Source organism: Falco punctatus (assembly GCF_963210335.1).
Source record: "Falco punctatus genome assembly, chromosome: 3".
Classification (NCBI taxonomy): domain Eukaryota; kingdom Metazoa; phylum Chordata; class Aves; order Falconiformes; family Falconidae; genus Falco; species Falco punctatus.
This window is the reverse complement of record NC_137582.1, coordinates 14079040-14105860: the sequence shown is the minus strand read 5'-3', so window position 1 is coordinate 14105860 and position 26821 is coordinate 14079040. Positions and strand designations below refer to the sequence as shown.

General features: G+C 59.5%; 2 protein-coding genes and 1 long non-coding RNA gene across 9 annotated transcripts in view; 2 read left to right on the top strand and 1 right to left on the bottom strand.

Annotated features, from left to right (window-relative positions):
* Window positions 1-190: 190 nt before the first annotated feature.
* LOC308061554 lies at window positions 191-3885 on the bottom strand. 3 transcript variants are annotated; one of them, XR_013927268.1, is made up of 3 exons: window positions 3784-3885; window positions 2794-3600; window positions 191-2598 (listed from the first exon to the last, which is right to left on the bottom strand). It is a non-coding gene; the product is annotated as an uncharacterized lncRNA (long non-coding RNA). The 3 variants fall into 3 exon arrangements; XR_013927269.1 differs by lacking the exon at window positions 3784-3885 and having other exon boundaries at window positions 191-2666; window positions 2794-3757; XR_013927270.1 differs by lacking the exon at window positions 3784-3885 and having other exon boundaries at window positions 2794-3757.
* A 153-nt stretch (window positions 3886-4038) lies between these two features.
* Window positions 4039-7800, top strand: HGH1 (HGH1 homolog). Of its 2 annotated transcripts, XR_013927264.1 has the most exons (6): window positions 4039-4581; window positions 4680-4780; window positions 5533-5631; window positions 5711-5802; window positions 6469-6823; window positions 7678-7800. XR_013927264.1 is itself a non-coding variant. In XM_080381712.1 (5 exons), the coding sequence occupies exons 1-5, from the start codon at window positions 4046-4048 to the stop codon at window positions 6511-6513; spliced, it is 873 nt and encodes a 290-aa protein (XP_080237838.1). In that variant the 5' UTR covers window positions 4039-4045; the 3' UTR covers window positions 6514-7463. The 2 variants fall into 2 exon arrangements, 1 of the variants encoding a protein (XP_080237838.1); XM_080381712.1 differs by lacking the exon at window positions 7678-7800 and having other exon boundaries at window positions 6469-7463.
* An 855-nt stretch (window positions 7801-8655) lies between these two features.
* MROH1 (maestro heat like repeat family member 1) overlaps window positions 8656-26821 on the top strand; it is a 57468-nt gene continuing 39302 nt past the window's right edge. For 3 of the 4 annotated variants that reach the window (XM_080381664.1, XM_080381663.1, XM_080381661.1), the window contains exons 1-12: window positions 8656-9329; window positions 10331-10722; window positions 12758-12903; window positions 13312-13443; window positions 13984-14146; window positions 15538-15636; window positions 20699-20850; window positions 21386-21526; window positions 23345-23437; window positions 24640-24718; window positions 26136-26249; window positions 26592-26665. In XM_080381664.1, coding sequence (XP_080237790.1) covers window positions 10701-10722; window positions 12758-12903; window positions 13312-13443; window positions 13984-14146; window positions 15538-15636; window positions 20699-20850; window positions 21386-21526; window positions 23345-23437; window positions 24640-24718; window positions 26136-26249; window positions 26592-26665 — 1215 coding nt within the window. In that variant the 5' untranslated portion in view covers window positions 8656-9329; window positions 10331-10700. The remainder of the gene's footprint in view (window positions 9330-10330; window positions 10723-12757; window positions 12904-13311; window positions 13444-13983; window positions 14147-15537; window positions 15637-20698; window positions 20851-21385; window positions 21527-23344; window positions 23438-24639; window positions 24719-26135; window positions 26250-26591; window positions 26666-26821) is intronic. The other variant, XM_080381662.1, reaches the window with a different exon arrangement.

Here is a 26821-nt window from a genome sequence, read left to right as displayed (position 1 = left end):
TCAACCCTAAAGTTATTACCTAAGTTTTTCCAATAGTTCCAGGCCCTTCTTCTAGCCTTGGTACAGGACGTACAAAAGATGTCATAACTACTTCTACTATATAGCTGTAAATTTTCCATAAAAATTTTCTTATTCCTCTATATTTTAATTCTATTAAATGATTTTATAAAATCAATCAATCAATCTAATATAATTAATCAATCTTAACTTATTAACAAATCGATAACACGACCATTACTCTGGGGTGTGAGGCTTGTGCCGTGGGCTCGCCCTATGTGGAGAGGAAGACTGGTGTTTAACCTCTCATTAAAGCGGGACGCTAACGAGCTGTTAGCGGGCAGACAGAGGCTGGTTGCTGGTGCATCACTCAGGCTTGTGGTTCAGGAAGCGCTGGAGCTTCGGGTACCCAGGGGATGTTCGATGCAGCCCTGTAGTGCAAACCCTTCACATCTCGCGCCGGCAGTGCAAGTGTCGAAGCGGCAGAGCCACCTGGAAGCAGAGCAGAAGTCTGGCTTTGGAAGGTCATAGCTAGTGAAGCACAGCTGCTCTAATGAGCACAGGGAGCTCCGGGGTGCCCCAAAGCCTGGGCACAGCCTGGGGCAGGGCCGGTGCAGGATGCAGGGGGCAGCTGAGGTAGCTGCATCCACATCAGGGCTCTGCCCGAGTGCCACTTGTGTGTACAGCCATCATTCCCAGCAGCGATTTCATCGTCTGCCCCAGGGACAACGTTCCTTCATTGCCAGAGACTTGCCTGCACCGGCATCCTTCAGCAGCTCTCAGCACACCGGCACGGCACGGGCGAGTTGGGGCTGGGGGCTCTTCCCAGCCCTCAGTGGTGTGGATTTGGGTTTAGCAGAGCTCCAGCACAGCTCCAGCAAGCCCAGGACCCAGCTCAAGGCCAAGAGGGATGGATGTGGAGGCAGTGGGCAGGAGCAGCCCGGGCTCCGGCGAACCTGGCACGAGGGGATCGGTGCGTGGCTGACACCATTGAAACCCACCTCCCTGCTACCCAGAGAAACAGATTTCCCAGAGCAGGACACATTGCCGAATTACTTCATTCTGGGACCCTGGGGATCAGCAAGTCCCTGACGAGCGGGGGCTTCCACAAGGATGCTGGGGCCGCTGGCCTGCGATCCTGCCTGGTTTCCTTGTCCCCCGATTTTCCCTCTGGTGGGAGCAGCTGTCAGGGCGACCTGGTAAACCCACCGCAGCAACGGGCGTCCCATCGGGCAGGGCCCCCGTCGTGTGGCTGGCAAGCTGGGCTCTGGGTGGCCCCAGGGCAGGGGCTGCAGCTCTGCCCGTCCCCCCGAGGGGTGTGGGAGGGGAGCAGGAGCCCCCAGTGGTCCCACTGCTCCTCCAGACAGAGGTAGGAGCCAGGGCTGGGGCTGGACCTCCCTGCTGGATCGCTGGTTCCAGCAGGGCTTGGGGGTGGTGGGCATCTACCGGGGGGGTGGCAGGCAGTGGGCTTCTCCTGGTGGGCATGCAGGTGGTGGGCTTCTCCTGGGGGACTTTGGGGTGGTGAACATCTCCTGGAGGGTTGGCAGGCAGTAGGCTTCTCCTGTGGGGCTGGTGAGCAGTGGGCTTCTCCTGGGGGGCGGTGGGCTTCTCCTGGGGGACTGGTATGCTTGTTCCGGAGAGCTGGTGGGCTTCTAGGGGGCTTGGGGGAGGCGGCATTTTCCTGCGGTGTTGGCAGGCAGTGGACTTCTCCTGAGGGGCTGGTGGGTAGTGGGCTTTTCCTGGGGGTCTCTGTGCATCACAGGCTGTTCACACGTGTGTGCTCAGCTCTCTCCAGAGATGCGCAGTGGTTCACGCACTGACCATGTCCTGCTGCTGGTATGGCACGGCACAGCACAGTGCAGCAGCGGGGGGTGAGGGGCTTTGCACCAGCACCAGGGCTGTCGGAGCCACTGCAGGTTGCTGTGGGCTGGGCGCCGAGACCCCCAGTGCCAATGCACATGCTGCCTGGCCTGCCCGGCTGCAGGCAGCTGAGGGGTCTGGAGAAGGATGGACCCTGCCAGATCTTACCCTGGCAGCCGTGTGCACTTTGCCGGTGCCTAGGGGAGGCATGTCCCTCTCCACCACCGACAGCCACTTGGAAAAGCAGCCAGGGCTGCTCCTGCTGCCCTGACTCCCTTATTTAGGGCTCTTCCAGCATGGTTTTGATGCTAAAAGAACCCTTTTATTCATAATAAAGCATCCAGCGGTGAAGGCTCTTTCCTTGCTGGCGCCTCCTGACAGCCAGGCTCTGGTTGGCAACACCAGTGGATCAGGCAGCGGCTGCAGACCCCAATTTTGCCATACACTTGAATCTTGAGGTATTTGGGCGATGACTGGGATGCCGGAATGCTTTGGAGGTGAGCTGGCTCCCCCCAGGCCCCTCCAGCAGCAGCTTTTCCATGTCCTGTGAGCCCCAACGTTATTGTCAAGGCTGCTGCGTTGGTGATGGGGATGGTTTGTGGTTGGTGTGCCGGCTCCCAGTGGAGCCGCTCTACAGGTACCGGTGGTGTGGGCAGTGCCTGTCTTCGGGGGGGGATGCCAAACCCCTGTGTGGAAGGGATGCCACCGGCCAAGGTGACAATGCAGCCAGGATGAGCAGCCCTTAAAGTGGGGAGGGAGCAAATTAATACTGCCAGTGTTCATAAACATGGTCAGCCTCATTAGAAGGTCTTTGAGGAGGAAAAAGATGAGAACGGTGGTTTAATCAGTGGGACTTCCACAAGAAGTGGAATAATCAGAGCCACTTGCCGCACGAGGCTGTGTCGGGCCCTGGGGCGTGGGGCTGAGATGCCGTACCTGCTGCCAGTCCCCAGCGAGGCTGAGGTGCTGAGGTGGGCCAGGATGTGTGCCTCTGGGATCTCCATGGCCTCATCCATGATCATCATCGGGGGCTGGAGGGTCTGCAGCAGTTTGCAGTACTTGGCAGCCCCTGGCACCAGGGACGAGCCACGGCAGGGTCCACCCAGCATCCCGTGGGACCTCCCCAGCTCCTCTGCCCCGGGCTCCTTGCCCACCTCCCTCCACCCCTTTGGGAGTGGGCACCAGCTCCACCAGCACCGGTGATGGCATCAGCAACACCACAGCACTGGTACTGGCACTGGCTCCAGTGTTGGCACCACCACTGGCACAGGAAGTAGCACGGGTGCCAGAAATTGCACCGGCACAGATATCGGCACCACCACTGGCACCACCAATGGAACCGGCACTGCCAGCACCAGCACCAGCCGCAGCACAGTGCTGTCACCCGTGGTCATCATCCTGATGATGTGGCTCTGAGGATGCACAGGTTCTCCTGGAGCTGGTGCTGGGCCACGCTCTGCTCCTACCCCTGCCCCACCAATGCCTCCTCCAGCACCGTGCCACCAGCATGGGACAGGGTCACCGTGGGGGGCAGCTCGGGGTCACCAGCATGCTGGGACGGGGACCCTGCTCTTGTGCTGGGGTGCTGTGTCAACGGCCTCTCCCAGCTGGGGACCCGCCACAGGTGCTGAGACATGTGGAGCTGCCACCGGCCGCTGAACCAGAGCTGCCAGAGGCCCGAGTGGGCAGGGGGCCATGGCATCGCTGTCCCGCAGCTGGTGGGCCAGTTGGGCGACCGGCAGACTCGGGACAGACAGAGGGACAGATGGCCCTGGGGGCGTGGGGGTGTCGTCCCCCCCCCCCGGACACCCGTGTCCCTCCGCACTGCCCTCCCACGGACACCCGTGTCCTCCCCCACCGCCCTCCCAAGGGACACCCGTGTCCTTCCTCACCGCCCTCCCAAGGGACACCCGTGTCCTTCCTCACCGTGCTCCCATGGGCACGCGTGTCCCTCCGCTCTCGCATTAGGACCCCGCGGCGCCCCAGGCCCAGGGGGCGGAGCCCAGCCGGGCTCTCCGGCCGGGCCTCCATTCCCAGAAGACCTTTCTCCGGAGGGCCCCTCCCCCTCTGGCGGCTACTCCGTAGCTGATTGGTATAGCGGCGGCACGTCCGCACCCACCCAGCGCTTCATTGGTCTTCGCGCCTGCCTATCGCGGGGCCGGTTCGCGGTTGCTAGGTGACGCCTGCCATGTCGGAGGCGCCCGTCATGGCGGCGGAGGAGGAGGCGTCGGTTGTGGCGGCGCTGGCGGAGCTGCAGGCCCTGCTGGCCCCGGCGGCGGGCGCGGCGGCGCGGGAGGGCGCAGCGGCGGCGGCGCGGGCGCTGTCGGGCAGCGCGGCGGGGCAGCGGCTGCTGGCGGCGCGGCCCGCGGCCCTGGCGGCCCTGCTGGAGCTGGCGGTGGGACCCGGCTCGGCGGCGGCCCGCCACGCCATGGACTGCCTGGTAAACGTCTCGGCCGAGCCGGCGGCCCGCGAGCCGCTGCTGGCCGCCCTGCCCGCACTGCTGGCGCTGCTGCCGGCCGGGCCCGCCTGCGGGCTGCTGGCCAACCTCTGCCGGGAGGGCGGCGCGGCGCGGCGGCTGCTGGGCGGCCTGCGGGAGCGGGGCCTCGGCCTGGCGCCGCTCCTCCAGCCGCTCGGCGAGCCCCGGCCGCCGGCCCAGCTCGGTCCGCTGCTCTGCAACCTCAGCCGGCTGCCCGAGGGCCGCCGCGGGCTCCTGGACCGCTCCCGGTACGGCTGTGGGGTGGGGGCGGCCTGCGGGCGGGCGGGCGGGTGGTGCCCGGGCCCGGGGGCTGCGGCTTGCTGTGACCGGCCCTCCTCTCCTGTAGGTGCTCGGTGCAGCGGCTGCTGCCCTTCACGCAGTACAAGGACTCCATTGTCCATCGCCGGGGCATCGTGGGGGCCCTCAGGAACTGCTGCTTCGAGGCTGGTGAGAGCCCCGGGCCGAGCCCAGGCACTGGCCCGGCTGCTGGGGGGTGCTGCCCTCACCCTGGGCTGTGAGCGGGCTGCCACACGGCCGGGAGCTGGGGGTGCTAGGTCTGGCTGGGGTGGGACTCCCTTTCTTCACAGTGGCCCATGTGGTGCTGTGTTTTAGGCTGGTGACCAAAGCGGTGCTGGTAACGCCGCCAGGTTTAGCTGGCACAGGCGATGCTGCTTGGGCTTAGCCAGCCCGTGTGCTCAGGCATCCTCAGCACAAGCCAGACAGGGACTTGCTGGAGTAGGGCCAGGGGAGGGACACGGAGATGATCTGAGGGCTGGAAGCCCTCTGCTGCGGAGAAAAGTCTTCTGTGTTTCTCCCCAGTGAGCAGGCTGGGGTTGGGCAGGAGGCTGGGGGGACACGGCTGGGACAGCTGACCCCCACAGACCAGAGGGATGTCCCACACATCATAGCATCATGGTCAGCACTGAAACGGGGAGGGGGCCAGAGCAGCCGTCACATGGGGACAGGCTGGGCATCAGTCTGTGCCAAGTGATTGGTGCTTTTGCATCACTTGGGGCTTTTTTTCCTCCCTTCCCTTATTGAACTGCATTTATCTTGACCCATGAGTTTCTGTCGCATTTGCCCTTCCAATTTTCTCACCGGTTCCACTGGTGGGGTAAATGGGTGAGCAGCTGGGTGGGGGCTGAGCTGGGCTTTCCACCCTGGCTGCGGTGGCTCCTCTGACCCCAGGCTGTTCCCAGAGGACCACGAGTGGCTGCTGAGTGAGGAGGTCGACATTCTGCCCTTTCTCCTCCTGCCTCTGGCAGGCCCCGAGGAGTTTCCTGAGGATGAGATGGAAAGTAAGTGGGCGTCAGTGGGAGGTGGCCATCTGCGGACTGCTGGCCACGTGCCTCCCACTGAGGCTGCCTCTTCCACCAGGGCTACCTGTGGACTTGCAGTACCTGCCGCAGGACAAGCAGCGAGAGGAGGAACCTGACATCCGGAAGATGCTGCTAGAAGCCATCATGCTGGTGGGTCCCTCTGGTGCAACTCACAGCAGGGCTGAGGGCAAGAGCCCAGGCCAGGGCTCCTGGGAGTAGAAAGGTGTTCAGGGCTGCCCCAGAATGCACCGTGTGCCATGGGATCCTCACGGAGAAGTGATGCCATCTGGGCTGGATGAGCAGGCAGTGAGGTAGATTGAAAACCAGACGGCCCCAGAAGGTGGCCAGTGGCCAGCGCTGTGCGCTTGGGGGTCCAGTCCTGTTCAGTGTCTTCATTAATCATCTGGATGATGAGGTGGAGCGTACCCTCAGTGTATTTGTAGATGACACTGAGCTGGGAGGAGTGGCTGGTGCAGTGTGCTCATGTGGCAAAGGTCCCAAGCATAAATATCCCACACACAAATACAGCCTAGGCAGAGAGTGGATTGAGAGCAGTCCTGTGGAGAATGACTCGGGGATGCTGCGGGGTGGACACAAGGAAGAAATTTGTTATGCTGAGGGTGGTGAGGCACTGGCACAGGCTGCCCAGAGAGAGGATCGATGTCTCATCCCTGGAAACATTCAAGGCCTGGTTGGATGGGGCTGGGAGCAACCTGGTCTGGTGGAAGGTGTCCCTACCCTTGACAGGGGCTTGGAACTAGATGATATTTTAAGGTCCCTTCCAACCCAAACCATCTGTGATTTGATGATTCTAAGGTGAACGGTGTCCTGGGCTGCATGAGGAGTGTCACAGGAGGTTGAGTGAGCTCTGCTCAGCGCTGGTGTGGCCACTGAGGAGCGATGGGTCCAGTGCTGGGCTCCCCTGTGCGAGAGAGATGGTGAAGGCCGTCCAGGGAAGGGCCACCAAGGTGGTGAAGAGAGTGGAAGATCTCTATGAGGAAAGGCTGAGGGAGCTGGGACTGCTCAGCCTGGAGATGAGAAGGCTCAGGGGGAGCCAGGTTCTTCCCAGTGCCAGGACCAGAGGCAATGGACACAAACTGGAACACGGGAGGTTGTGCTTCCAAGCCTCCAAGACAGATATTTCACAAGGTGTCCAGGCACCACGTCCCAGGTTTTGGCCTTCCAGTGAAAATCCTCCCTTGCATCTGTTAGCAACTGCTGCCCCTTGTTACGCTGTCTGGCATAACTGAGACCAGTTTGCTTTCAAGTTGTTGGAAGTACTTGACTAGTTTCCACCTAAGTTTCGGGCAGATTGCCCTTTGCCACCGCCTTGCTCAGCTCTGCAGGCTCTCAAACGCTGACCATCTTGGCAGCTTTTTGACCTCTTCCAGTTTTCCTGCATCCTTTCTGGCATGGAGGCTCAAAACTGTAGGAAGTCCTTCAGTTCACAGAGCCGTGGGTCATGGCAGAGGACTCGATGCAACGCTACCTTGCAATCCAGGTTTAGCTGCGCAACTTTGTCCTCTGGTTGGAGGCGGTTTCACTCTTTCACCAGCACCCCACAGCAACTGCTGGTTGAACTTGCAGGGTTGCAGCTGTCCTTATCTCCAAGGAAAGGCTGTTTGCTTAAGATAGCAGGTTCTTTCAGATGTTAAGCCTCATTTAACAGGCTTTAAGCGTTCATTGTGCATTACAAAAGCATCCAGTGATTTTAATGGCAAATTTGAAATTAATTACAAAATAAAAATGTATCCTTTTAAGACTAGGAAACACTGCATAAGTTATTAAAAATTAATTCTGCAATACTTAAATATCAGGAAAGTTTTTTTCCTTGCAAGGGTGCCTGAGCCCTGGCCCAGGTTGCCTGGGGAGGTGGTGAAGTCTCCATCCTTGGAGATTACTCAGATGCCATCTGGATGCGGTCCTGGGCAGAGAAGCTGGCTGAGCCCTGCGCCGCGTTGCTGTTGCCGCTTTCCTGGGTGTGCCAGACTCCCTGCCCACGCTGCTGCTTTGTCTCCTTTGCAGTTGACAGCCACCAAGGCCGGGCGGCACATCGTGCGGGAGAAGGGGACGTACCTGATCCTGAGGGAGCTGCACCGCTGGGAGCAGGAGCCAGACGTGCTGGCTGCCTGCGAGAAGCTCATTCAGGTGGGGAGGAGGGTCCCTGCGGGGGTTGCAGACAGGTCCCGGGGTGCAGAGCTGCTCCAAGGGCTCTGTCCTGCCTCTCCCTCACTCCGTTCCCTGCTGGGGTGTGGGGTGGTGGGGATGTGTCAGTCCTGGGCTCCCCAGTTCAAGAGAGATGGGGAACAGCTGGAGAGGGACCAGCAGAAGCTGTGAAGATGATGAGGGGCTGGAGCATCTCCCTTGTGAAGACAGGCTGAGGGAGCTGGGGTGGTTCAGCCCGGAGAGGAGAAGGCTGAGAGGGGACTTACCAATGTATACAAACACCTTAATGGTGAGCATCAGGAGGACGGGGCCAGGCTCTTCTCAGTGGTGCCCAGCGACAGGACAAGGGGCAACGGGCACAAACTGCAACACGGGAGGTTCCGTTTGAACATGAGGAAGAATTTCCCTCCCTTGAGGGTGACGGAGCACAGGGACAGGCTGGCCAGAGAGGCTGGGGGTCTTCTTCTTTGGGAACATTGAAAGCCCACCTGGATGCGAACCTGTGCAGCCTGCTGGAGGAGAACCTGCTCTAGCAGGGGGTTGGGCTGGGTGGTCTCCAGAGGTCTCGACGCTGACCCTTTTGTGGTTCTGGGAAGGGTGGGGGCCCCACAGTCCTGTTGCCTCTCCCTGAGCATTCCTCCTCTTCCTGGGAAAAGGTGCTGATCGGGGACGAGCCCGGCCCGGGGATGGAGAACCTGCTAGAAGTGGACATCCCTGAGGAGGTGGAGCAGCAGCTGCAGTGCCTGGATCGGGAGGAGGAGGAGGAGCGGCGGCGGGAGCGGGAGGAGCGGCGGCAGGAGGCGCAGGGCTCGATGCCATGCTCGGAGGAGCCATCACGGTGACGGGCTGCCGTGGCCGGGTCACCCGCGGACCCTGGTCACTGTTGGGACAATCTGCCCATGAGGGTGACAGCCTGGACACGTTCCTCCCCGCTGCTTGTGAAGCAGACGTGGGGGTCCTGCAGGGCAGGGTTCCCCCTGGCCTCGCGCGGCTCTGGGACAGAGCTGAAATGCGGGGGGCGGGGGGGAGGAATTGGGGAGAGGGCTGCTGCTCCCTCCCCAGTCGTTGTGGGGCGGCCCCACTGCTGCGATGTGCCTTGTGAAATAAAAGGTTTCCAAGCCTAAACCTGCTGTGGCTTCCAGGCCGGGGGCGCCGGGGGCTGCGGGTTCGAGACCCCCTGCAGGAGCCGGGGAAAAGCGGTGGTCCCTGCCCGGCATATGCCCCCCCGCCGTTGCGGGGGAGGTGGGTAGGGGACAGCCCCGCACCTCCACGGACGCGCTGTCCGCAGGGGGCGTTGCAGTTTAGCCCCGCCAGGGGGCGCCGGTGGCGCCTCCGGCGCCCCCTGGCGGGGCTGAACGGTAGCACGTATGCGTGCTGCTCCAATACGGCGGAGGGGCGTGGTCTGTGCGAGGGGGCGTGACCCTCCCGAAACAGGGCGTGTCGGAGGCGTGACCGGTGCACCCGGAAGCGGCGCCGGGGGCCGAGCAGGTCCCGGTCCGGCGGTGCCCGCGGTGAGTGCGGCCGGTGGGGGCGGGGAGGGGAGGGGAGGGGGGGGGGCGGGACGGGACGGGACCGGACCCGGTGTCCTTGTGATCCTGTGCCATTGTGGCCCCGTGCTGGCTGCTTCCCCACCCACGGGGAGTCGCCTGCCCTCCACGGGGCGGGGGGGCTTTGGGGCCTGGGGCCTGGCACCGGGGGGCGGCCGGGTGTATCCCCCAACCTCCTTCGGGAGCTGCCCCCCCGTCCCAGGGGAAATTAACCCCGGTGGTCACCCCCCAGCTCCGGTGTCGGTTGCCGGCGGGAAGCCGGGGAGGGGTCATGGGCCCGTGCCGCAGGTGGAGTTCCCTGGGTGGGGGTGGGGTTCCCTCCCCGGCTGCGTTTTGGGAGCCCAGGGCTCCGTGTCACGGCCCCTGCTCTGGTGGGCTTGTGCAGGGCCGCGGTGCCGTGGCAAGGCCAGTGTGATGGCCAGCAGGTACGGTAGTGAGGTGGCCAACGAGCCTTTGGCGACCAGCTCGGCTGGCTGCCTGGCCCCGCCGGGATGGAGGAGGCTCCGTGGGCAGTACTGGGCTTGAGGCAGCAGGGAAACTCCACAGCCTCAACCTTCGAATCTTATTTGACTAAAAGCTTGGTCTTGTCTGGGCTGGAGCTGGCAAGGGAAAGGGCTGGAGCCCGACGCTCCCCCGCAGCAGGGCCGGTGGCCCTTGCAGGCACAGGGAACTTGCCCCCTTGGCTTTTCTTCGTGGTTTTAGGGACAGATCTTCGGAGCATGGCTCAGCCCCCGCAGTGCGCAGGGACTCACTAACGGGGCACCTGCCTTGGGCTGGCCTGGCCGAGCCTCAGGGCTGCGAATCGTGGAATCGTTCGGGTCTGAAAAGACCTTTAAGATCATCGAGTCCAACCGTTAACCCGGGAGAACCGTGGTTGCGAGTGGCGGCTCCTCGCAGTAACGTGAGGGGAACGGTTTAGCTTTCTACGTCTGCTTTGCTGATGGAGAATGTCCTCCCGTCTGCAGGCCACGAAGGCAGGCACAGAGGGGAGCGGAACCCAGGACGCGCTCCCCCTGGCTCCGACCTCCATAGGGACGGTCCTGGGGGCTGATGGAAGCGCCGCACCTGCAGCCTGCCGGCCCCTGGGAAGCAGAGCTCAGGCAGGCAATCGGCTGCCTGCGAGGAACTGGCATTCCCCCCTCCCCACGGCTGCTGTAGAGTATCTCCTCCACCTCGCTGCATCCACTGGTGCCTTTCTGACCCGGACCAGAACCTCAGTCTTCTCCGTGAAAGTAAAGGCAGTGTGTAAAAATAGGTTCCCCAGGGATCCCCGGGTTTGAGACAGAGGAAGCTGCCAACTGCCTTCTGCTGGTAGGGAAGCTGAAAACACGGAGCATGATGGAGTCACGGATAAAACGTGAGTACAGGAGCACGGTGGGAGTGGGCAAGGGACTTCAGCGCACTGGCCCTGGCCTGGGGGTCTTGGCCGCTGTCCCCCTCTGCCTTGCTGCTGCCCTTTTTGCCCAGCTCCAGTGAAGCTTTTCTATGGGGATGGAGCCGGGTGGGAAGACTCGCTCACTATTAAGGCTAAATTGCCTTGCTGGTGCCCTGGGGGGAGCTCAGCCCTGCCTCGGCTGCCGGTGGTGGAGCCAACAGTGATGCTGCTGGAGCTGGGCTGCTGGAGCTTTCTGCAGCATCTGGAGAGATGTGCTGGTCGGGGACAGGAGGAGGGAGCGGTTCTCTGTGCACAGTAATTCCCTGCCCTAGAAATTAATCTCGGGCCTTGTCTCTGCTGCAAATTGCGTAAGCTTAAATAGTCTCTAAATATTTAACTGGTGTAAACCCTTGTGTATTTCCTAAATTAATCCCATCCAGCTTTGAAATGAACCTCTCTCCTCTTTTTTTTTTTTTTTTTTTTAAGGCAATAAAGAATTTTCTGGTTTAATTAAGCCATGGGGAAGGGGTGGGTTGGGGTGGGAGCAGGGATTACCTTCAGCAGCAGTAGCACCAGGTCACGTTGGCTTTAACGTGACGGTGTGGCAAACGTCTCCCCAACTCCCTGCCTTGGAAGATGACAACCCCCGAAGTGGGGCAGCTTTCAGCTGTGGCTCCTCCCGGCCTGGGGCAGCCGGCCACAGCAGGAGGGGAAGGGGTGAGGGATGCTGCCACCCTCCTGGTGCAACCCTCGTGGCAGCCACTGATGTTTCCGAGGCAGCACGCGTCCGTGCGGGAAGCACGGCATCCACGCAGGCAGCATGGCATCCATGCGGGCAGCACAGCATCCATGCGGGCAGCACGGTATCCACGCAGGGCCAGGCATCCTGACGGGTCTTCGTACCCTGCCATGAAGGCACAGTCCTGGACAAGGAGCCGCGGTGTGGCAGAGGCTGTGTGCAGTGGCTGGCCCCATGGTGTTCTGCAGGTTCTTTGCAAAGCTCGTGCCGGCGACCTGCTCTGTAACTAATTAACCTTATTAAAACAAAGGCCCTAATGAGAGATACACCACTCCACAGTAACAATTAAGCCTCTTGGAGCAGAGTTGCTGGCTGATGGGTGGGACGGAGCAGCTCTGGACCACAGCAGTGATGCAGGCGCCTGGCTCACCGCTGGCAGGGACTCAGTGGGCTCTGTCCCACCACCGGGTTTGCCGCTGGGGCAGCGGTTTTAGCCACAGGCAGTGGGGGTGTCATGCCTGGGGACAGTGTGTTGCTGTTGGTGCCCCAGGGCCAGGACAAGGGCCACTGTCGCCTGTGCTCCTGGGGCAGTTCCCATGTGGCAGCTGGCTAGCGTGGCTGGAATACCGGGAAGGACTTTGCCAGCTCCTGATTGATGGCATCTGTTTGCCCTCCTAGAGCCTTGTTTGGTGGTGGGGTTCACCTGCACAACTGCGGGGCTCCTGCAGCCCCTGACCCTCACAGACATGCCCTTGGTGGGTCCCACGTCACACCAGCCCCTGTGCAGGTTCCCCAGATGCCTCCGATGGAGCCAGCGCCCGGCGCCGCTGTCCGGCCCTAGTCTGAAATCTCCAGTGTAATAAATCCTTCCTTCTCCCTGCTCCAGTGAGAAACGTTAGAGCCAAGTTCACCTTGGCTCAGAGGCTGACGCTGTGCTGTGTGTAAGGTCTGCAGTAAAAAAAAACCCAAACACCTTTGAAGTGTTCAACCCAGCTTGGGGGATGAGGATGAATCCCCAAGGATTTGCCCTTGGGGAATAGGGGAGGGCCGCATGCAGGGGGTCTTCAAGTTAAAGGTGAGTTACCTTGGGTGGTGAACCCAGAAGGAAGGGTTCTTGTTGGTGCTCGTTGAGTGGGAAACAAAAGCTTAATTTAGCTGTGTGCATGGCTTGTGGAAGGATGGATGAAATTGCACGGAGGCTCTTCTCTTCCTGCTCTTGTTAGTCCAGGAGGTGTTCAGAGAATACAAAAATCTTTGTAACTTGTCTCTCTTGCTCAGGGCTTGCTACGACGTTGATGGATGCCACAACAGATAAGGACCCGCTAGTCCAGGAGCAGATCTATGATGCTTTGTGCTACCTGGGGGAATCTGAGCCAGAGGAGATCCTCAACTCCTGTGACGAGTACCTCCGGCAGCATGACAAGGTAGGGGTCTTCTCTGCTCTGCCCTGGGAGGGTCAGCAGGATGAGGAATATTCCCTGGTGGCTTGGGGACGTTGGCTCTGTCAGCAAGCAAGGGAGATACTTGGGAGGAGCTGGGCTACAGGAGTGCTGGACCAGCTGGCTGAGAAGTCTGGTCCAAGGCGCTCGAGTTGTAGTGGTGAAGAAATGGTGATAATATGCTGTCATGGATGAGAAATGGAGTAAAAGTGGTTGGTGGTCCAAGTCATTGCCTTGTCCTGCACCAGCCACATGGTGGAAATGCTAGCCAGTCCCTTGCTGGGCATCTTGCAGCCTGGGAAGCTCTGGGACACGCAGGTTTCGCTTGCCCTGGGGCAGCTGCGGTGCCTGGCTCAGCTTGGCTGACCAGCCACTGTCTCCCTCCCTTTCCAGCTGGCCTACCCTCACCGGGTGATCATCCTGAAGGCAATGGAGACTGTGGTGAAGAACAACATTACCCTCCTGGACAAAAGCACAGCGAAGGTGGTTATCTTCCTGGCGTCTAATGAAATGACCAAGTCAAAGGTATGACCTGGAAGCTCCAGCTCCTCCTGTCGTTGTTCTTGGCCAGACCCTTCCTGCCCCTGATGCTGTCGTTGCAGAAAATGCTGTGGTCTGGGGCTGCCCCAGGGATAGCAGGTAGCTGGGACCCCTTTCGTGGAAGAGAAGGACTAGTTACATGCAGTCTTCTGTACTTGGGATGGTGGAGGGAGTAGGGGACAGACTACGTTCCTCTCTCTGGGGAGAGACGAGCACGGTTTGGTAGATGGTTTTCTTCCAGCGTGGCACATATACAAAGCTAAATAAAACTTGGATGCTGAAAGGGAGCTGGACGGGCAGGTGGGTTTTGGAGCAGGAAGGAGGAGGCGATGCCTTGAGAGGCTGCAGGTCCGCGTGGGAAAAAGGTCACGTCTGAACCTTGAGCCTTTTGTTTAGTGCAGTTCCCCGTGGCATTTGGAGCCAGGCATGATGCATGGCATTTAAATGAGGCAGAAGCAGGCTCCGGGGAGGCTGCGTGTCTGAGGCGGTGTCTGTTCTGATGTGGTTTCCCTCCATCCACGCCAGGAAGTGATCCGGGACTGGCAGCAAGCTGCGAGCAATGTCCTTGTTGCGGTGGGGCAACGCTTCATCAACAAGGTGATGGAGGAGGTGCTCACCAAATTCCAGCCGGGGATCCTGCCTCACTACTTTGTCATGCAGACATTTGCAAACCTCTCCGTGTCCAACGGTGAGTGGGTGACCTGCAGCTGCTGGTCCGCGTTGGAAAGAGCCGTGGAAGTGGGGTGGGCTTCGGGTGTTGTGGTTCATGCTGTACCCGAAGAGCTCTGTGGGGTGGGGGGCACCTCTGCGGTGTCATACACGCCGAGCCCGGCAGCATGCTTCCAAACTTCTGGGGATTTTATGGCTTAGACTTGATGCTGCTAAATGATTGAGGAGTCTGTTTCGCAAAATAACTTAGTGATGAAACGCACTGAAAAAGCAGTGAACGCCAGTATGGCAAGGAGGAGGGCCATCCATGGGAATGGCTTGCTCGTGGTGGCCTTTATTCCTCTTCTCTTCAGAAGAGACGGGGCACAAGAAGAGGACGGCCAGTGCTGCAGGGAGCTGGCACTGGGAGGAGGTTTGGAAACCCCTGCTCTCTTCTTGGCTGCTCTTCATGGGGAGCTGCTGGGACTGTCCCCAGCGCTGAGGCAGGGAGCTGAGGGCAACCCCTCCTCAGAGGGTCACGGGGCAGTGTGAGCAGGCAGCATCAGCTGTCTTGGCTTGTCTGGCAGCAGCCTGAGCAGAGCTTCTGACGCCGTGCTGCTCTGGAACCTGGCGGGCTCTCCCGGTGCTCAGTGCCCTGGGGAAAAGGAGAGCAGTGGCAGAGGCCTGGGCTGTGCCCTGGGGTGCTGGTCCTGCCTCTTGGGTGGCTGGAGGGGGGATGCTCTGCTCTGCCTGCAGCTGGGCAGGAGTTGCCAGAGCCCTGGGTGGGAGATGGGGCACCTCGCACGTACCTGGCAATGCCCGGAGGAGCTGAGTCCCTGTAAAAGTGGACTGAAATTAGAAAACCCCTGCGGCTTGGCTTCACAGCTCAGCCGAGCTCTTTAAAATGTTTGCCGCTCTAAAGCAGTGGGCATCTGACCTGCCTGGCCCTTGTCCTTAGAGAATCCCCTGCCTGGGCTCTCATCTCCAGCCATCCCAGAGAGACTGAGTTTTAAAATGGATATTTTTAGGATGGTACTTCTGGAAACAAGTCTGGCTGTGGAGAGATTCACTGACTGATGCCAGCAGCCAGTGGGATGTAGGACGGGGCCAGGCTCTTCTCAGTGGTGCCCAGCGATGGGACAAGGGGCAACAGGCACAAACTGCAGCACGGGAGGTTCCGTCTGAACATAAGGAAAAACTACCTTGAGGGTGATGGAGCACTGGGACAGGCTACCCAGAGAGGCTGGGGGTCTCCTTCTCTGGGGACAATCTCTTGTGTGGCAGAATTGGGCTCCCAGCTGGCTGCGGTGAGCTGGGCTTTGTCGGGCGCCCGTGCAGTCCTGCCGGGTCTGTGTCCAGCGTGGGCTGGCGCAGCTGCCGAGTGGCACTTGTGTGTTTGCTGCAAGTGACCCCCTCCCGCTTCCTTCCCAGTGTTTGGAATGGTGCCTTTTCTCAACTCCATCCTCGGGACGATGCTGCCCATGCTGGGAATGGCCAAACAGGACCATATGAAGTCTGTCTTCTGCTACGGTAAGGTCTTTCTGGATCTTCTGAGACTGCAGTCATTTCAGATGTGCTGTGGGAAACCTTTTCCTTTCCCTGGAAAAGGAGGGACTGTGGATGGGGAGTGGAGAGCTGACTCAGATGGACCTTTCCTGAATGGCTGGGAGCAGGGACCTGGCTGGCTCTGGGAAGGGATGGATAACTGTCAGCTGTAGGTCACTGGGATCCAGCAAAAGTCCTTCTCCATCTACCTGATCCCTGTCACTCCTGTTTTGTAGCCCAGCGAGTACTGGTGCCCTTCGCTTTCTCCTCTGGCGAACAGGACATGGGTGCTCCAGAGTCGTCCTGACTCAGGTTGAGGTGATGAGCCCGGTGGGATGTGGAAGGAGGGGAAGATGTGCTACTGGAGACCCTGTTCTAAACCAGGCTGTCCCTTTATTAAGACCAAGAACCTGGCACATGGCATCAACACGAGCGTTAGCCCCAGTAGGAATTGTGAGGAGGCTGGGACACGGCAACGGTGCCAGGCCAGCTCCCGTCTAAGCCACTTCTGTAATTCTCATGAGCCACTTTCAGGATGTGACACTTTCAGTGGGCTGGCAGGATGTCACGGGCCTCCCTTCTCATGATGCCCTCCTCCAGCCCGGGGCTTGCTGAAAGCTGCTGCTGGTGCAGCAGGATTTGATGCATCTCAGACCGCAGGACAGTGCGCAGCCTCAGGCAGGCATGATGTGATGGCCTTACGAATATCCAGCAGAAGATCTTCAGGATTTGTGGTTTTCTGTCTATAACTGGGCAAAAATAAAAGGTGGTCTGGGGGAGCGCAGGTTCAAGGACCCTGACAGATGCTACGGGAGCTGCTGGAGCACACCACTGGTGCAGTCGCTCTTATCTCTTGCTGATATTTGCATCAGGGCCTGGGAATGTGGCTCCATGTGTCAAGGATGAGTGGGAGCCTCCCGAGCAGCCCTGTAAACTTCAGGGATGGATGTAGGACTATATTCAGCAGCATTTATTTCTCCTGGAAACGGTGAGGTTTGTGTCTAAGTTTGTTACTGGGGTCTGCTGCAGCCCAGGTGACAGCACTTGCTCTTGTTCTGTTACGTTGAGCTCAAAGCAAGAACGTGCAACTCTTAAGCTTCTTCTGTGCAGGTGTGTTCTGGGAAAGCCAAAGGCAAGGTCAGGCAATTCCTGTGAACATAAAGCATCCTCCCTTGATTGAGAACAACCAGACTCCTGAGCTGGTGTTGGCAGTGCGGGCAGTTTAGGCTGGCTGCGGGCGATCGCAGACCGCAGGTGACACGTTCATTGACGGGAGGGCTGCTGCTGCTAATCCCATTGGAGACTGCTCATCGGTGGTGCCTGGCCCTGCGGAGAAGCGATCCTTCTGCTCAGGTGCAGTGGGGAGGACCAATATGGGCCCGTGGGGCTGGTGGAACTCGGTTCTGCGGTTTGGGTGGCTCTTCTGGAGCAGCCTTCTGCCATCAGCAGCTCTTTCTTCTTCATTGCTTCCAGCAATTGTTTCCGTCAGCTTTCTGTTCCCCTGCTTGGTCCTGAGCAGCGTGACGTCCTGGCTCCGCACGTGTTCCTCCCAAAACAACCTTGTAGCTGCTGCCGCTGAGGCATGGTGGGTTTGTTGCCCTCGCAGAGTACTTGCAACCTCTTAACTCATCCTAAAGCCCACGAAGCCTCCGAAGTGCTGGCAAGCACAGCAGTATGAGCATCTTTAAACAGCCCCCTGCGGGTTTGGAGCAGGTCCTGCCCCGATCCCGAAACCCTTGCCTGCCCACGGTCAGCCCCTCGCGACCGCTTCTGTCCGATGCCGACCTCTGAGCGTGTGGAAACCCAGGCTGAGGTCTGGGTGGACATGCTCCCCTGGAGCCTCCCGAAAGCCCAAGGAGGCTGTGGGGTGGCTATTGGGCTGCCCGGCGGGGGTGCCCCGTCTCTGGCAGCTGCCTGCTGCCCACAGGCTTCAGCTGCTGCTGGTGTGCTGGATTTCTGGCTCTGTATGGTTTCTGTGTAATTTTTTGCCAAAGTTTTCAACAACTGAAAGGCAGGTGAGGTAGCTCCGGAGTCAGCAAAGCCGTGCAACGTAGGTGAATCTTTTCAGGGTGGTTTTGCTGTTGCGGGGTGGCCTGGCGCAGAGAGACAGCAGCAGGGAGGTACCGGGCTACAGAGTAGTTACAGGGAGCTCGATCTGGGCTGAACACAGGGATGAAGCGGTGGATGCAGGGATGTGATCCAGGCTTTACTGCTCCAGGGATGTCAGCAAGGTACCGCTTTCTGCCTTGGGAGCAGTGCTGTCTGCGGTGGCCCCACCGCAGGGAAGGGAATGAGCTTCCCAGCTGTGTCCAAAAACCTTGCTGGCTGGAGCAGCTACCCTGGGCTCTTGGCTACAAGCTTTTTTTTTTTTTTGAAAAACAAACAAACCACCGAACAAAAAAAGCAAAGCCAGGCATAACATTGCTCGTTGGCCTTGCAATCTGCCTGGCTTTAAGCTGGAGGAGGACTTGAAGGTGATGGGTTTGGCTGGTCCTGTTCACTTTGGTCAAGACAAGCTTCTTGCAGAAACTTTCGGAGGGCTTGACCTGAACAAGGGTGTTCTGACTCCAGCCTGGAGATGAAGTGAAAACAGAGTTTAGATGGGGTCTACATTTTGTGCCCTGCTCCAGAAAGGTGCTGGGTGTAATGGGAGTGAGCTGGGGGCCTTCCTGACCCCTCCGATGGTCGATGGGAATTCAGTTTTTGCCCCAAGGACAGCCAGACCCTGCCTGCTGCAGGTGTGTTCCCAGCAGCGCGAGAACACTGCCGGTGGTCCCTCATCCCTGTGGGGTAGGGATGTCCCCTCCGAGCCCTCCCCGTCTGTCAGAGCCGCGGGGAGCAGGTTGGGGGGGTTTCTGGCACACCACTAAGGACAGCAGAAGAGCAGGGCTCAGCCCTGGGGGAGGTGATGTCCCTTCCAGCAGAAAGGGCACGGCTTGCAGGACTTCTCTCTTGCGTGCTGCTGGCCGGGTCGCAGGGAGGGTGAGGAGGCATGTGATTGAAATGATCTGGCTTTGGTACGAGGTTGTGGAGTGACTCAGCATCTCTGATCCTATCGGGCTGAAAATAAATATCTGCTGTGGGCGAGGAGGGCGTGGAGGCTGCGCAACCCCTGCAGCCTCGGCGTGCAGTGGGCACTGTCCCGGGCTCTTTCCTCGGGAACCCCCTCTCCTCCTCCGGGTCTGATAACGTGGGTGCATCGAGCTCGTGCTGGGCACAGGGGCACAGAGAGCTGGCACGCTCTGGAGTCGCTGTGCATCCTTGGGGGCCGTGCCGGCTTCTCCATCCCACAGGCACGAGGGCTGAGGGGTGGCCGGGTCCCCAGCTGGTACCATGGGCACTGGTCAGACCACACCGGGGGCCGGTTGTGCCAGAACTGTGTGCCTGGGTCGTGTCCTGCTGCGATGCGGGGCCAGCTGCTTGTTTCCTTCAGCCTTCCATCTTCCACTGCTATTTTGCTGTGGCGAAACCTCCTCCCCAGGCTACCAGGGTGTCGTGGGTTTTTTTTCTTTGCCCCGTTAGTGCGGGATGTGGCTTGTGAGGGCTCCCTCCCTGGGGCAGCCAAGCAGGGTTCTGCTCAGTGACTTTCTGGCAGGAGCAGGGCTGCCGTGCCTGAGGAGGGATGGCTCAGTGCCATGGGCATCCCGCAGGCACGGCGGCCCCTTCCCCGCTGTGGGATCAGCTGCAGGAGCCGTCTGGCTCTAGCAGGAGAGGGGTGGACGAGCTTGGCCTGGGCAGGCTGCTCCAGGTGGCCCTTCTTGAGCCGGCGCTTGGGCCAGGTGAGCTCTGGGGGTGCCTCCATGCTTGAGCAGGCTGTGATCCTTCTCCGCTCCCCTTGCCTTGGCCTCACCCCTCACGGCTCCCACTCTGGTGCTTGGCAGTCCCTGGTGATGCTGGCAGCCAGGGCTCTGGACCTGGCCGGGTGGTGGCACGGCGTTGGCTCTGCAAGCCCCAGGCCGCTTCCTTCCTTAGGAAAAGGCTGGCAAAGGGTGGGGAATCTGGAAGAGCCTCACTGTGCGTTAATGGATTATGGAAAGGAGTACACACGGGCCCCCAGCACAGTGTGGAGGGAGAGCAGCATCGGTGCATGTGCGCTCTGGTGCCTGGGGGTCCTGGGCAGGGGGGCTGGAAGGAGCTGGGGGGATGGGCAGACAGCGCAGGGGGGGTTCCAGGTCGGCTGGGGCAGCTGGGCAAGGCTTGCAGTGAGTGGCACCTCCCAGGCAGCCGGCCTGCTGCGTCCCTGTGCAGCAGTCGCGTGGGGCTCAGCCCCGAGAGGTTCGTGCTGAGCATCTGGAGCAACACCCTGTGCAGGGGCTCCTGAAGCTGGGAGCCTGTTCGGCGGGCTCCGTGGTTGGGTAATTCCCCAAGTAAGAGTAGGAGGGTGTTTGCAGCCCTCGGGTGCTATCAGCTGAGACCTGCTCCTGGCATTAGGTGATCCCTCGGCAGCCCCAGAAGGTTTGTAAAGCCTTTGGGGAACCCTGTAAAGCCATGGCAAAGGCTTCCTTGGAGGGGAGAGATGGACGATGGGTGTCCCCTGCGGTCAGCGGTCTCTTGCTGAGCCAGGATGCATGCCTTTATGCAAACATGCTCTCATCACTGGTCTGATTCACCGGGGGAGAAGTAACACGTGCTAACACACAGTACTTGCTGGCCCACAGACCGGACAAACTCGTTGAGGTGCGGTGTTCTGGCTTGCCTCTGGCTGCAAGGCTGTAGTTCTTGGCCACCTGAGCTGCTAAGGAGATAACCTGAGTGGCAAATCCAGGCTCCTGTGGGTCCCTGGAGCTGGGTCTCTGGAGTGGGTTACATCAGCCCTCGCCCAGGAAGCACAAAGCAGCATGCATCTCTGGCGCGGCTGCCTGCCACAATCCCTCGTAGCCAGGGTGCCTTTTGGAAAATCTGCCTGCCAGGGAAAGTCCCGGTGCATCTGCTATCCCTTGAGATGCTGCCCAGCAAAACAGCACGTCAACCATCTGCTTTCTGGAGGGGCTAAAACAAACACTCCCTTGTACGTGTGGAAAATCTAACTAGGCAATCTGTCTCCTAGCTCTGCAGCACTTCAGTGAGAGCATCCAGGAGTACTTGGCAAACTTGGACAAAGCCCCGGACCCCACGGTCAGGAAGGACACCTTCTCAAACGAGATCTTCAGTGCGTACGAAGTGCTTTTCAACAGCTGGCTGCAGCACCGGGAAGCCAAGGTGGGGGGGCAGGACCTCCCTGGGTGCGGAGGGAGGGGCGTTAGTCTGACATTGGCCTTGCAGCATCTCAGCTGTGCCCTTAGGTGAGGAGGTGGCCCCCAGAGAGTGAGCCCCCAGCTCTGATTTAGGGCTGGATGCTTTTTTTCTCCTTGTGCCCTGCAGCTCTGCTCGGTTCCCTCTGTCCTTGTGTGACGCCTGCGGAATGGGGCGCTTGCTCCCTGTTGCTGGAAAGCAGGGCACGGGGTCCTTCTGCACCACTTTGGGTGGCACTCTGGGCGTATGCCACAGCTGGGAGGTGGCCAGCCAGGTTTTGTCCTCTGCAGGCATGGGTGACATGTTTAGGTGTCCCCCTTCTCCGCTGAGTACCCTTTGCACTCACATTGGCAAAGCTGGACGAAATGCTGTCCCTGCCTCGGCTCGGAGGCTTCTAGAAGCACCAGGAAGAGCAGCTCTGTAGCAGTGGGGCGATGCTGTGGCAGGCCTGTCCCCCAGGGCCTGGGCCACCATGCTCTTGATGTGCCATCTCTCCCTGCAGCTGAGACTGGCCGTGGTGGAGGCGCTGGGACCCATGAGTTACCTGATGCCCAGTGACAAGCTGGAGGAGCAGCTCCCGAAGCTGATTCCAGGCATCCTCGCCCTCTACAAGAAGCACACGGAAGCCTTCTACATCTCCAAGGTAAGCAGCTCTGAGTGCTGGTGGCGCTGGCCAAGGCCCGGTTGTGGGCTCCCCAGTTTAAGAGAGATGGGGAACGGCTGGAGAGGGACCAGCGGAAGCTGTGAAGATGATGAGGGGCTGGAGCATCTCCCTTGGAAGGACAGGCTGAGGGAGCTGGGGTGGTTCAGCCTGGAGAGGAGAAGGCTGAGAGGGGTCTTATCAACGCATACAAACACCTTAATGGTGAGCATCAGGAGGATGGGACCAGGCTCTTCTCAGTGGTGCCCAGCGACAGGACAAGGGGCAACGGGCACAAACTGCAACACGGGAGGTTCCGTCTGAACATGAGGAAAGACTTCTTTACCTTGAGAGTGGCAGAGCACGGGGACAGGCTGGCCAGAGAGGCTGGGGGTCTCCTTCTCTGGGGACATTGAAACCCCACCTGGACACGACCCCTTGCAGCCTGCTGGAGGAGAACCTGCTCTAGCAGGGGGTTGGGCTGGGTGGTCTCCAGAGGCCCCTTCCAGCCCCCACCATTCTGTGACCCATCCCCATCCCTACTGACTGGAGCCTTGGTGGGGTGTTGGGTGGGTAGTGTGCTTCTGCCCACTGCCACGGCTTGGGCTGTGGTTCGGGCGTGCTGACAGCCGTTCCTGAATCACAGAATCGTTTAGATTGGAAAAAGCCTTTAAGAACATTAAGTTTGACCGTTCACTCAGCACTGCCAAGCCCACTGCTAAACCATGTCCCTAAGCACCACATCTGCGTGTTTTTTTCAACACCCCCCAGGGATGGTGGCTCCACCATCTCCCTGGGCAGCCTGTTCCAGTGCTGGACGACCCTTTCAGTGAAGGAACTTTTCGCAGTACCCAATCTAAACCTCCCCTGGCGCAGCCTGAGGCCGTTTCCTCTTGTCTTGTAGCTTGTTACTTGGGCGAAGAGACCGTCCCCACCTCGCTACAGCCCCCCGGCAGGTAGTGTAGGGAGCGATCAGGTCCCCCCAAGCCTCTTCTTCTCCAGGCTGAGCACCCCCAGTTCCCTCACACACCCCTCATAAGATGTGTGCTCCAGCCCCTTCACCAGCTCCGTTGCCCTTCTCTGGATATGCTCCAGCTCCTCTATGTCCGTTTTGAAGTGAGGGCCCAAAACCAAACCCAGGATTTGAGGTGTGGCCTCACCAGTGCCAAGTAGAGGGGATGATCACCGCCCTGGTCCTGCTGGCCACGCTGTTTTGGATACAAGTGGGATGCAGGAGGGATGCTGAGCTCAGGGGTGCAGAGCGGCGGCTCTGCCCATTTCAGAGAGCAGTGTGGAAAAGCAGCAGCAGCAGCGCAGTCTTAGTTTTTACCTTATTGGTGGTGTCACACAGCTCGTGCTGTGCCTCTACCCAGCTGGACTGGGCTGCAACTGCCTTTTCCATGTGAGTTTCCTTTCCTGGCATCGTGACCCCTCTGGCTACTGCACCCAAGCCTCAGCTGGTTGTGCCCGGTGGTCTGGGAGGATGGAGCAACCTGCAGCCCATTGCCGCTGCCATCCCCGGGTGCTCTGCCGTGTGCCAGGTTGTCACCATGCACCCAGCTGTGGCTCGCAGTGGCCAGCGTGCCACCACAGCATCAAGCAGCTCTCAGGAACGCCGGAGCTGTGTCAGCCCACGGGAGATGGATTGTGCTGCCGGCTGCTGCTGTGGTGGCTCTCACCTGCAGTCCCCTTCCCATGGACTGGCATAACAGCGGGGTGTGTGTGTGTGTGTGTGTGTGTGTGTGTCACGATCCTCTGTCCTCCTCTGGAGCCCAAGTATTTTCCCGATGCTTAACTGCAACCTGGTCTCTTGCTGAGCAGAGCCTTTGCCAGATCCTGGAAGCTTCTGTCAACATTGGCAGCCGCAGCCTTGACGTGCAGCTGGACTCTCTCCTGGGCACCCTGCACCCGCAGGTAAGGACGGGGCAGGGGGCGGTGGGGCGGGCAGGTGGGCTTCCTGCAAGGTGTAACGCTGGAACCTGGCCGTGAGCTCCATCCGCAGGGCTGGAGGTTTCCCCTGGAGCAGCCCCAGGCAGGGGCGTGCAGCCTGCTGGGCTCTCCTGTCCCCTGCTCCTGTCACCCCGAGGCTTCTCCGCCGCTCGCCAGTGCTGTGGCCGGCTCGCTGGTGCCCGATGTACGGGAGATATCAGCGCGCCGCTGGGCTGTCTGCAGCGAGGGCAGCTCTGGCTGCACACCAGGGCAGCAAACTGAAAGCAAGCACCTCCGAAGCAATGGGCCTCTTAAGAAGTTTGCTCTGTGAGAATAAGCGAGGGCATTGACTTGTTGCAGAGCGGTGACCGCGCAGCCCGGGAGCCCTTCTCAGGCTGCTGAGCCCAGATTCCTCCTCAGCCAGTTCCTCAGCGGCAGGGGCGTGAGGTCTGCCGTCTTACCAAACTCTTAAAACCGTATTCCTGGGGCTTAAACCAGGTCTGAAGGCTATTTTTTTATATATATATATATATATATATATATATATATATATATATACACTAAACTGGCTGAGTCTCAGAAGTGCCAGCAGAGAGGCCGTCCTTGAAAATACACATGCAATAATGCAATAACGGTGCTGTTTGTAGGAACAACCACTTGAGGATGGGCTTCAACAGGCAGAAGCTGTTGGTGGGTGCAGAGGGGCAGCTCTGGGGCTCTGGGATGTGGCTGCCCTCACACCAGCTCTGGCTCAGCTACAGCCCAGAATAAGCAGATGCATGTTGTCCTTGCTACAACGCTAGTGTACATTGAATTAAGAGCCTGATTTATTTTAAGAGCACATGGAAGTGTTGACTCATTTCGAAGAGGTTCCAGAGGAGATGGCCAGTGGTCCCAGCCGGGTGGTGGGGCACAGTTAAACAAGCAGAGGAACCTGCAGCTCCTGAGCAGGCACCTCATTCCCACGTGGTCTCCCTGAGAGCACAGGCAGAGCTCTGCTCGGCCAGCAGCAGGCAGAAAGCACCGCTGTGGGCATCTGTGTGGTGGGACACTGTCACCCACCGGCCCATGGCTTTGTCTGTCCCAAATCTCAACTCCATACCTGTGCTTAGCACAGCTCTGCCTCTCCAGGGCCTGCCAGTGCCCGTTCCAGGTAATGTCCCTGACCGCAGCCATTTCTCCAACAGATTTGCGCTCCTGCAGATCCATCTGTTCCCCTGACTGTGAAAAATCACACTGAGGTTCTTCGATGCTTCACCGTCCTGGGTAAGGCATTTGTTCCCCTGAGATATCCTCTCAGCTGGGCTTGGAGGATATCGTGTACATCATGTATATCTATATATCTATATCTATCTGGGAGGATATTGTGGACATCTCGTGTACATATTTATATCTGGGAGGATATCGTGGACAACTCATATATATATCTACATTTATCTGTATCTTGGGGGATGTCATGGACGTGCAGAAAGATGGGAGGGAGGGGAGGGTGGTGGTTTCTGTCCTGGCTCAAGCCTGCGGCTTCAGGCTTGCAGCAGGCGGTAGCTTTGCGTGGCCCGAAAGTCTGGCATCCAGGGATGCTGGAGCTCTCTGAGGAAGAGCATGGGGCCAGCTCTGCTCCCCTGGAGCTCACTGCTGGCTCAGGCCTGATCATCCCCTCTCAGGGACCTTCCCAAAGGCACCTGTCTTGGTTTCAAAAGTGTCTTTGGAGCATTTTGAGCTGTACCATCCCACTGCAACCTCTCTGGCAGCCGGGTTCTGCAGCGTGCTGTGCCTGTGGTGCAGGGCAGTAGGTGTAGCTTGACTTTGGGGGTACCCTGCTCATCTGTATGTCTCGTTGCTGTATCTTGTGTACGGCTAATGCCGTGGTTATTCCGGGTTCGTGCAAACATTCAGAGTGCAGCAGGGTCCCCGGTGGTCTGGCTGAGCAGGAAATGTGGGCTGACCTACAGCTTGGATGTTCTCAGCCTGTGCGTGCAGCTCTGTGGCTGGAGCCTGGCCTCCCCCGGTGCTGTCCCCACCGAATGGCTGTGGCACAGACAGAAGCCTGTGCCATTGCCAGAAAAAGAGCAGTGGTGTGACAAGCTGCTGCTGAGTCAGGGCTGGGTGACGTCCCTTTCTTGCTAGCATTCATGAAGGCGAACCTGCAGCCGAGCTGCCTTTGCCTGAGCCATCTCCAGGCTGCCCTGTCGCTGAGTGCCTGTCCCTCCTCAAACCTGCCCCTCGAATGCCCACGAGCGCTGCTCCCATTTCAGCATCTACAGGCTGGTTTTATTTTTAACAATCAAAATGTTTTGACAGACGGGGCAGCACTTGTTGGAAGGTATAATTTAAACTCCTTCAGCTCCCTAGAGAGTGCAGGAGACGTGCTGAGAGCACCGGAGGAAAGCTGAGGTCTGGATGTGAGGAGCAGGATGGGCCGGTGAGCCTGGCTCACAGGGTGACATGGCAGCGGGTGGCTTCCCCAGGGAGCTGCCGGGCTAGGAGAGGAGTGGCGGCATGGTTAGACGCAGCTGGCAAAGCCCCACCGTGCGCAGCAGGCGTGCAGCTCCCCATTGCACGTGGGGATACATGGACTGGGATGTCCCCATGCAGGGGATGCAGTGCCCACATCCCAAACCTTTCGGTTGTGTGTCATCCCCGGGGCGATGTGCGTCCGTGACGGTTGTTTTGGCTCCCGCAGCCTGCTCGTTCCCTGACCGCGTGCTGGCCTTCCTCCTCCCAAAGCTGGAGAGCAGCAACGAGAGGACTCGCGTGGGGACGCTCCTCATCATGAGGCAGATCATCAACAGCGCCCGTGAGTACCAGGGCAGCTGCCACCTGGCTGGCTGCGGTCCCTCTCGGGGTCTCGAAGCAGTAAGGCGCAGAGGGGCTCTGTGCAGGCTTCCTCAGACTGGTCCCTCTCCACGAGTCCCCTCCTTCCCTTGCCGGGACCTGGGGTGAGGTGACGAGCCCATCCGTGGCTGCGGGGTCAGGGGAGTAGGAAACTAGCCTGGTGGCCCGGCCAGCTGGGGAGGGGGCGAGGGACAAAGCCGTCCCTGTCACAGAAGGGGGAAGTTGGGGACCAGCAGCTCTGTCCTTGGCAGCTCAAGAGCATCACCGAGCTTCAGTCTGTCATCTTTTATTTTTTTTTTCCCAGCCTCTCAAATGGAGATTAAAAAGCCCTTTATTCTTTCATCTATGAAACTTCCTCTGCAAGACAGCAACAATAAGGTGAGCTAAGCTTCTGCCCTTCCATGGGGTGCTGCAGGGGTGAGGGTTTATTTCTGGGACCCTGCACAGCCATACTCCCGCCACTGCCCGCCCAGCTGTCATCCGCTGCCTCCTCCTGTTGCTCACCTCTCTCCTAGCTGGGGGCTTTGGCACAGT

What these genes read in the sequence shown, in the direction of transcription:
- HGH1 (XM_080381712.1), top strand. Translation starts at nt 4,046, where the DNA reads ATGTCGGAGGCGCCCGTCATGGCGGCGGAGGAGGAGGCGTCGGTTGTG. An exon ending in GGGCTCCTGGACCGCTCCCG is followed by an intron (nt 4,582 to 4,679) that starts GTACGGCTGTGG and finishes CCTCTCCTGTAG; the next exon opens with GTGCTCGGTGCAGCGGCTGC. An exon ending in TGCTAGAAGCCATCATGCTG is followed by an intron (nt 5,803 to 6,468) that starts GTGGGTCCCTCT and finishes GATGATTCTAAG; the next exon opens with GTGAACGGTGTCCTGGGCTG.